Source organism: Alosa pseudoharengus, unplaced genomic scaffold (assembly GCF_046254945.1).
Source record: "Alosa pseudoharengus isolate Yale_2024_CS ecotype anadromous, Long Island Sound unplaced genomic scaffold, YU_APseudo_1.1 YU_APseudo_1.1_scf_4, whole genome shotgun sequence".
Classification (NCBI taxonomy): domain Eukaryota; kingdom Metazoa; phylum Chordata; class Actinopteri; order Clupeiformes; family Clupeidae; genus Alosa; species Alosa pseudoharengus.
The window spans coordinates 38,074,223-38,083,718 of NW_027468774.1; the positions used below are offsets into that span (position 1 = coordinate 38,074,223).

The 9,496-nt window shown below is 39.8% G+C and overlaps 1 protein-coding gene across 3 annotated transcripts; it reads left to right on the top strand.

Moving 5' to 3' along the window:
* Positions 1–3,684: 3,684 nt before the first annotated feature.
* naa60 (N-alpha-acetyltransferase 60, NatF catalytic subunit) lies at positions 3,685–9,325 on the top strand. Of its 3 annotated transcripts, none has more exons than XM_076266188.1 (7): positions 3,685–3,744; positions 4,823–4,938; positions 5,177–5,306; positions 5,978–6,074; positions 6,302–6,536; positions 7,076–7,254; positions 7,757–9,325. In XM_076266188.1, exons 2-6 carry the CDS (start codon positions 4,829–4,831, stop codon positions 7,230–7,232), a joined length of 729 nt encoding a protein of 242 aa, XP_076122303.1. In that variant the 5' UTR covers positions 3,685–3,744; positions 4,823–4,828; the 3' UTR covers positions 7,233–7,254; positions 7,757–9,325. The 3 variants fall into 3 exon arrangements, with proteins under 3 accessions (XP_076122303.1, XP_076122301.1, XP_076122302.1); XM_076266186.1 differs by having other exon boundaries at positions 3,695–3,888; XM_076266187.1 differs by having other exon boundaries at positions 3,695–3,884.
* Positions 9,326–9,496: the final 171 nt, after the last annotated feature.

Genomic DNA, 9,496 nt, shown 5'->3' on the forward strand with positions numbered 1-9,496 from the left:
GGGAGCGGTGGCACTGCCAGGCTACACAATCGTTTTCTGCATTCTATCCCTTTATTCTCTTCAATTTAAGTTCACAGCACAAAGCTGACATGCACAACAGCATAGTTTGTGTTTTATCAAGAATCAAAAAGATTAGCGTGGCACTACTTTAGATGTTTCATTAATTTACTTGTGCTATTTCGCGAGCTGAGAGATCTTTCGGTTTCGCACATGAGTGCACTAACTATTATGTTCTTCATAGCCTTGTCTCTGACAAGCTGAAAATAATGAGCGTAGGCTTATGTCCACCCCGCAAATAGAGTCCGCCTGCGAGTCTGCTGCAGCCACAGTCATATTCAACCAGTATCAGGAGAAAACGTTCTACTATCTTGCACGGATTTTTTCTCCTCTGTTGTTCTCGCATGGTGTTTGCGAATATGTATCAAAACAAAACAAGCGCTTAATTTTGGGTTAAAGGACAATTCAATGTGAACCAGACGTGAATGGTAATGTGTTTCTTTTTAATAAACTGCCTGTACACTTACAAAGTTCTCAATGCAATACATGTAGAGACCCTCATTATGCTACTGTGTAAGTGTGGTGCTATTTTGAGCCTTGTTAGTGGTATAGAAATAGCGATTTCTTTCTACTGTACGTGTGCCCCGAAGGCTAGCGTTAAACGCTAATAAGCGGTTTGCAATAAAACTGGTCACATTCGACTAGCATGAAAACAAATCCCAGCGAACGGTCGAACTCGGTACACATGTGTTATTAACCCCTAGGTTCATTTTGCGCCGGAATTGTCCTTTAAACTGCATTGTAACGCGCGTTACTGAAGTTTGTACCGAGTAAATATTACCCGATTTTTTTTTTTTAATGCCTTACATTACCGCGTTACCGCAAACAGCAATATATTACAGTAATTACATTACTTTTGTAACGCATTACTCCCAACACTGTTCGCGCATGCATAAAAGTTACCTTAGTTCGTTGTGTTTGTGACTTTAAACAGTGGATGTGCTTTAGTAAAGCTTTGTGCTTCATTCAGCATTTTAAACCAGTTCTTACGTTAACGTTTTGACCAGCAATGTATCTCTCTTGCCTACTTTGCCTCCCCATTTCTGTTTTCGAAAGAAAGATGTATGTCCATGGCCAAATCTTATCCTAGTGTTCTAATCCTTGGTGGTTGCGTGTGCTTGCGCTCTTATTCTCATTCTCTCTCCTGCGCAAACATTATGTCCTGCATGCCTACTGCGTGTAGTTCTACTGCATAAAGTTTCGCAAATAAATTAGTTTGTTTTACAGAAATGCACTACTGTCACACTGCATGCAGGCTATAACCAAAAGCACACATTTTGTAAATAAGCGGGTCGGATCGGGTATAATTTTGTCCTAATTAATATTCGCGGTCCGAGTTGTGTCGGGTTGATTAAAATATCGGGCGACTGCGGGCCGCTTGTGACCAAACCCGCGCAACACTGGTGTAGCCTACCCGTGTGTGTATGTGTGCTTATGACATTTGCTGGCCGTTTTAACCTTGTAAACATCATTTTTCGACCAGTTTTTATTCACTTAGGGGGGAGGGCCTAGGAGAATTTTTTTGAGCCGGGGGGAGGCCCCTGGAAAAAAAAAATTGACCAGGGGGGAGGGCCAGGCAGAACATTTTTAACGCGGTCCTCTGGCGACCCCCCCCCCCCCCGCTAAATATCGTACAGTCCCTAATACTAGCCGGTGCAGTTTGGCGATTTGGGAAAATAAAAGCCCGGGCTATTATTTGGAGTTTTACGGTATTAAGCCGTTACAGGAAGATAGGTGGACAGGCGATGAGATGCTTCAGAGGTAGAACATTTTTTAATCTCTGTAAACGCTCTTTTTGTCGGTTTGGCATCTAATGAAACACTTGGTGCTGATGAACACTAACTTGATAATGTTAAACACCTTTGTAAGATCTTGTTCCACCTTCTCTGAAACTGTCCAACTCTCACTACAACACACTACAACGCACCCCTACCTTAAGGAGCGACTCACCCCACTAAACTTAACACGATCCCTCTGTTCCACTCACTCAAACCGCCCCCACGCCCCCAGGACTCAATGGGTGTGATAGGGCCTTCTGCTCCACCTCCCCTCTTTGTGGAATGCCCTCCCAGACACTCTAAGGGCTCCACAATCTAGGGACAGTTTTAGACAGGGACTTTAAACATTTATTTTTAGCATATGATGATCTAGAGTAGGCCTATATGATTTTTAATTAACCTGGCTAGCAGCTGATTTTAACCTTGATGTCTGCTGCCTTTTATGATATCCTATGTGTTTTTTTCTTTCTTTTACTGTTTTAATGTCTTTTTTATCCTGTAGCACTTTGATTTCTTTAGAATGTAAAGTGTGTTACAAATATAATGTATTATTATTATTATTATTATTATTATTATTATTATTATGACACACAATAGCTTTTGGGCAAAAATGTCAAGGACGCCCCCTCACACAATGCATGGTTTTCACCTCCAGTGGGCGTAGTTTTCAGAGTGTAACATGCTGTGCCCATAGGCTGTGCCCTGTCTTTTTCCAAATCACCAAAAACCCAGGAACCAATCACAACTGCTTATCTAGCAAGGGGACAGCTTTATATGATGACAGGCGGAGGAGTAGGGGAGAGCGGGGTTAGATGTCACACTTTTTACTTAAAATTAGTTTCCACAAAAACCGTGTCCTGCACAAATTCCCTTTCAGGACACAAAGGAAGCCTCATGTGTCAGGTACAAATGGAGGGACCTTGATCTGCTTGAATCCAGTCAGTTAGAAGGATGTGGGCTGTCAAATGCACCTTGCGCAAATGTGTAATGAGTTAGAAGAAAAAGACTGAATGTCTCAAAATGTACTTTTAGACATGAAAAACAGTTAAAGTTGTCTCACATCAAGGTAATAAATCTTTCATTTTAAATTCCAACGTAGATGACCTCTGACACTAATTCTGATCATTTCTGTATTAACAGTTTTGACCAGTGCCCTTGAGTGGCTGAGATCTAACACATGTGACAACTTACCCGTGTGACATCTAACCCCGCTCTCCCCTATAGCTTAGTGCTGTTCAACACAACCAGTGGCTGCTGATGGCGTCAGTGTTACACAACATAGTTTTCTTCGGAATTGAGTTAAAAAACTGCATTTAAAACCTGTTTACAAGAAAGTTGCATTTGTTATACTGTAAAGACGGTGTAAGAATGTACAAGTTTAAGTTTGATTTTCACTGGTTAGATCCCTTGGAAATGGAAAGGGAAGGAAGGGGTCCCCAGACCAATTCCCAATCTCAATTTAAGGTGATTGAGGAATGCACAATGCAGGGGAAATTCAACTAAATTTGCAAAAATTATGCTGCAGGATGTTTTGTTCTTTTTGTTTTTGAAGAGGAAGTGTCCCCTGTGGCTGGGGGCCCCATGTTAAGATGACACCTATTTTTTACAGTCTATGGATGACACAGACTGTGGTCACTACACACCACACCTACATCCTTTCGATAACTTGAATTCTGTACTATTTTTATTCTTATTTTGATAAACAAACATTACAATAAATTGCCACATACGTCAGTCACTCCATTCCCGTTTCTCAAAGTCAGTAAGATTTGAGAAAAAAACTACATCTGTCAGCCCTTCCGCACTCATGCACTGCCAGGACGAGGTTAACTTCCGGTAGATGACCACACCGGAAGAAAGAAGGCTTCTCCGAGCTGTTTTAGCCAACAAATGCATCCTAGAGATAAAAGTAAACACTTGTTAGAAATTACTGTCATACATTTTAGAATAATTTTAACATCATCATAATGCTACCACTGCAGTGAACAAATTAAGCAAGTCCAAAGGGAATAACCGTCCGTATTTATCTAGCTGGAGTGCTGAAGCAAGGCAGGTAGGTAGATTATTTTGCTAAGGTTAGCTGGCTGGCTACGATTTCTGGTTGGCTTCTCAGCCACCTGCAAACCATTCTGACACTAAGGGTGGAGATATTTTTTTTATTTCTCACGTCAGGTTGTAAATGATTTAATTGTAGACCGGTGGCAATTGTTATAGCAAGATATAATGCATTCTTCATGTTTGAGGTGGTTGCAATTGGTGGTAGCTAGGGACTAGCGAGATAGCTAACTGTAGTTAGCCCACTTTGAAACCAGAATGTCACTTCTATGATAGTTCTATCATGTGTTTTCGTTGATAATCCTTGACAGTTCAGTTCTTAAATACTTTTTTGTTGTCAATATTGTGAGGGTAATATTGATCGCACATAATGCCATGTCACCTTAAACGTGATAGGGGATGAAGGAACTAGGCTTCCTTTCGTTAGCTACCTCGTTAGCAGAACAGCTTATTATTGTATTTATTTATTTCAGTAGATACCTAACTTCAGGGAGTCACGTGATAAATGTTGGTATACATTGTACTGACATAAATGTATCGTGAGAAGCCTTGTAGTATAGTGTCATCCGCCTCCCTCCTTGTAGACTCCAGAAGTTCACCAGTGCTCTCACTGATGCTTTGTGTTGTCCCAAACAGGCAGACCTGTAGACTATGTGCAAGTGTAACATCTGACATGAGTCCAGTTGATCTATTCTAATTTATGGTTGCTGTATAAGATCAAGATTAATTTCAAAGTTTGATATTGCCATTCATCAAGAACACTCTCCTTTGTGAAATCTAAGTGCTTGCTTGCTTCATATAACCTATGACTGTATTCATCCAGAAATCCAGATTAAGAAAATGGTTATACTACTACTAATCAAATCTATCTAATCACACATTTGTGTGTACTAATGTGTTGCCATTGGTCTTTTGCCCCATTATTGCTGCAGGTGTGAATGACTGACGTGGTGCCCCCCTCTGCGCTTAGCGAAATCAAGCTCCGCCTTCTTTGCCAAGATGACATAGATAGTGTTAAAGTGCTTTGTAGTGATTGGTTCCCCATTGAGTGAGTACTGCTATGCCCAATTGAATTTCCTAAAGCTAGTCATTGATTGATTGACACATCTGGAATGCATGGTGTGGTCTCATCTGATATCAGCTTTCCTTTCTTCCCTCTCTGTCTCTCTCTCTCTCTCTCTCTGTCTCTCTCTCTCTCTCTCTCTCTCTCTCTCTCTCTCTCTCTCTCTCTCTCTCTCTCTCTCACACTCTCTCTCACACTCACACACACACTCTTTTTTACACAGGTACCCAGACTCATGGTATCACGACATCACCTCCAACAAAAAATTCTTCTCCCTCGCTGCCACATTCAGAGGTAGCATAGTGGGAATGATAGTGGCTGAAATAAAGGGCAGAACAAAAGTACACAAGGAGGTATGGTCTTCGCAGGACAATATATTTCACTTATCAAACGAGTTTCATACAGATTCTTAAATCTTTAGTTTCTAGTAGCATCTTTAAAAGCTTTGCTAAATCACGGATAAATGTCCCGGAATGTGCTCTGGCTGATCTGGAAATGGTACCTTTCTGAACCAAAAGGGAATTATGCTATGTCAGCTGTTTGCACTGTCTCTCCTCAGGATAATTCCTGCAACTGCAGTGTCTTAAATGGAATGCATTGGCATGCACAACTTTTTTTTTATAGAGTGCCATTAATTCATTCACTATATGCCCTATGTCCTTGAGGAGACAAGTCCTCCTCATACATTAGCTCTTTGGCATGTAGCTAGATGGTTCAGCTGTGTACATTTTCTGCCATGAGACTTTGCTGTGACTGCCTCTATTGGCCATGACAAATCGGGTGTTTTAGCCTAATGTAAAATTGTTAATTTATGTGTATATATATATATTATGTTGATTACAAATGCATCCTGAGTTGTACCTACCCCACTCCACAACTCTGGTTTATTTTTTTGGTAGTTTTCTGTCTTGTCTAACCCTCTTCATTAGACTTTAGACCTAAGATTTGTGACCGTTGTTATAGTTTCAGCCGTTGGCAGGCTGGTGTTCCCTTCGCTGAGCATATGCAAATTCCTGCCTTCCAGGATGGAGACATTCTGGCCTCCAGTTTTCCTGTTGACACTCAGGTTGCGTACATCCTGAGCTTGGGGGTGGAGAAGGAATTCCGAAAACATGGAATAGGTGAGCTGGACACAGAAGTTGGTATGGAAGTGCAGAACTGCCCTCAGTACCTTAGAAATACTTAAGCATGTTTTGTTTCGTTTTGTTTTTTTGATTAATAAATGGTAAAAAGATTGCTGGCAGAGAAGCCTCTTGAATATTGCCTGGCTGGATTGCTGGCAGAAACCCCTCTTGAATGTTACCTGTCTGAAGAGGTCAGCCTGTGTGTGTCACCGCTGGTCTTTCAGGGTCACTTCTGCTGGACAGTCTGAAGGAGCACATATCCACCACGGCGCAGGACCACTGCAAGGCCATCTACCTGCATGTGCTCACCACCAACAACACTGCCATTCACTTCTATGAGAACAGAGACTTTAAGCAGCACCACTACCTACCCTACTATTATTCCATACGGGGTGTCCTGAAGGACGGCTTCACTTACGTACTCTATATCAACGGCGGACATCCACCATGGACGATCTTATATCCTTTCAGTCGTCGCAACACAATCTGCTCCGTTGCAGCAATGGAAATTCTATCATGCACTACTAGTGCATAAAGTAATGGCGGCGCGGCTAGGTTGCATTCATTTTTAATGCCGTTTATAGGCCAACTGTACTGCTGAATTCTAGTGTCATTAGTTTTATCTAATGTGTCATTAGATAATGTATTTGCACAAATGGGAAAAAAAAAAATTCTTCATTTAATTTCTTCATCTTCTGCCATTCTGCCAGAGACTGAAATTAGGCATTACATTAACATTTTGGTTAATGAAGTTAGTTTAATTACTATAATTGCATACTAACTTTATGTTTTTAATTCAAACAAAATGGAATAAACAAATACAAGAAATACATAGAGTAAATGAATTCAAGAATTTAATTTTAATTTGTTCTATTTAACACGGCCATAATAGCATACACGCGACAGATAATGAAGATGATGATTATGTTGCTCTTATTTTGTAGTAGAACAGAAAAAAAAACATCTTGCACGACTATCCTTGACCTGTGTCTCTCCACTGACTATATTCAGCATATAGGCTCTGCTCTGGCTAGCTTGAGTCCATGCTCTATCCCTCAGAGAATATACCGCCAAGCACAGAGTCTTCTTCGCAGCTTCCTGCCATGGTCTGGCATCTCCTCCAAGAGTGGCATTGAGTACAGCAGGACCATGTGAAGGCAGTGCTGCATTCCTTTAGGTAAGCAAGGGTCAGACACTGGTATGTTTCCTTTGCCATCCAAATGGTAATACTAGTGGCTCTGAGTAATCCTGTTTTTTAGCAAACAGTTATAGTGTGCACATCCCACCTTCTGGCAAGTGCAGGACAAAAGAAAACTATACTCAATTGAAAAAATATAATGTCCGCAACACTGCTTTTGACTCCCAATTATTTAATGCACAACAGGCAACGTTTCGACCCTGCTGGGTCTTCTTTTGGCCTGAAGAAGACCCAACAGGGTCGAAACGTTGCCTGTTGTGCATTAAATAATTGGGAGTCAAAAGCAGTGTTGCGGATATTATATTAATCCTGTTTTTTGCCTTGGAAATATTTCTAACAGCCAGTACGACTTTGACTGTAGCTAAATAGTGAGAAAGAGTGAGCATCTATTCTCTACTTTTTCTCTTTAGAAACACAGGAAAGCTGAACTGAATTCTTCCCAATCACAGTCTTTTTTGCCTGTGTTCTGTTCCCTTGACAGATGCCGGAATCCATTGCTTCACTGGAGGCTGTCTTAATACCCAAGGGCATCCACCGAATCTGAAATGATGTGAAACAGACCTTTTGGTTTGGCCTCATGCAGTCTTACACAATGTACCATAGCTGTATAATATATATTTATATATAATCTAATATTGTCAGTAGTTAGTTGGCTATTCCTTAATGTGGACTCATAGTCTACTTCATGCCTGTAATTTGCTGCTAGTAGAAAAAAACAGTCTTTGGTTCACCCAGATTTGTTTTAATATAATATATGCATATATATATATATATATATATGGAGAGAGATTTTTATGTGTGCCACACCAGGTTATAGTTTTAAGACCAAGATGGTATAGCCATTACCCTAAGGAAAACCACCTTCATACTGAGTCACTTTTGTGCATGTGTCAAGATGGTTTCACTCAGTGTTCAGTAGTTTTATCTGTAGCCTGACCTCTTGATACAGTTGAGTTTGTATATATTCTTATGTTTTAAAAAGAAAAACTTAATCTGATTTGTAGATAGACAAATTTGGATCTGAGATAGAATTTCATATGGCCCATACAGGAATATTGATTGTAGTGGTATTTCTGAAGTAAGGCTCAGTGTAGGGGTTGGAGTCTCAGTAAATACTATGCCTTACCCAAGTCCTATGATCTACTTCAACATGCTAACTGTTTCATTCTAATATTCAAAATCATGTTTACTACAGTTAGATTATCATATTTAGTAAAATAGAGAGAGAGCGAGAGAGAGAGAGAGAGCGAAAGCAAAAGAAGAGTTAGAATTCAGCTTAGTTATTTAAAAATGGAAGACCGGGGAATGTGTTGAAATTATGGAAGTTATTTGAGTGGAGATATTAAACCAGGGCCATACACTAAATAAAATGTGTTACTCTTAGAATTTATAAATAAGATTTTGTTTTATTTTGTTTTGTTCAAGGTCAGTTGAAATGTATGTCTGGGACATCAGACCACACCTTGTGCACTTCGAAGTGTGTTATATAAATACATGTGCTTTGTCCATTTGTCAGCTACTTTATAATTTATATGTGATTTCTATTTATGAATGCACCTGTGTGAGTTTGTTCTTTTGAATTTGTTACCAGTGCTCACATGTCCGGGAATCTTTTTATATTATCATTTTAGCATATGGGGAATATTTGAAGTTGAAACATACCGTCCTATTGTTATTTACGGTAATTGTACATTGAAATTGAGATGATTAATAACAGCAGTTGTAGGCCCAGGTTCTTTTTACCTGTAAAAAACGGCACCCTCCTCAGTTTTCTTCAAATATATCAATCCCTCTGAAAATTGCATACTTATCTTGTTTTGCTGTGTTTTGGGGGATTATCATAATTGACCTGTCTAATAATATTGCCCAAATTAAAATAGCCCACAACTACTACGGCACAAACACTCAAATTTATGTAGAAGTAAGCAATAGCCTGCGTAAAGCTCCTATCCACGTGTCCATCACCTCTCCTTTGAGCATATGCATTTTTATGAAATGTTTCATCAAGCTAAGGGTTGCAAATGAGAAAATAAAACCATTAATCAAATAACATTGTGGTTACAGTTTTTTTCTTTTAACTTCAATTAGCATCGAGCTGTATGATGAGTAAAACTAACACCCTGAATTAGAGTCAAATGTAATGCCGTTTGGATGATATACACCCCTCCCATTTGGGGTACTGTTTGACGTACAAACAGTTCATTTTTATCTGCCACTCCAT

Excerpts from the sequence above, each read along its gene's own strand:
- naa60 (XM_076266188.1), top strand. The coding sequence starts at position 4,829 with ATGACTGACGTGGTGCCCCCCTCTGCGCTTAGCGAAATCAAGCTCCGC. Across the intron at positions 4,939-5,176 it reads AGTGATTGGTTCCCCATTGA|GTACCCAGACTCATGGTATC; the intron begins GTGAGTACTGCT and ends TTTTTTACACAG. Across the intron at positions 5,307-5,977 it reads GAACAAAAGTACACAAGGAG|GATGGAGACATTCTGGCCTC; the intron begins GTATGGTCTTCG and ends CCTGCCTTCCAG.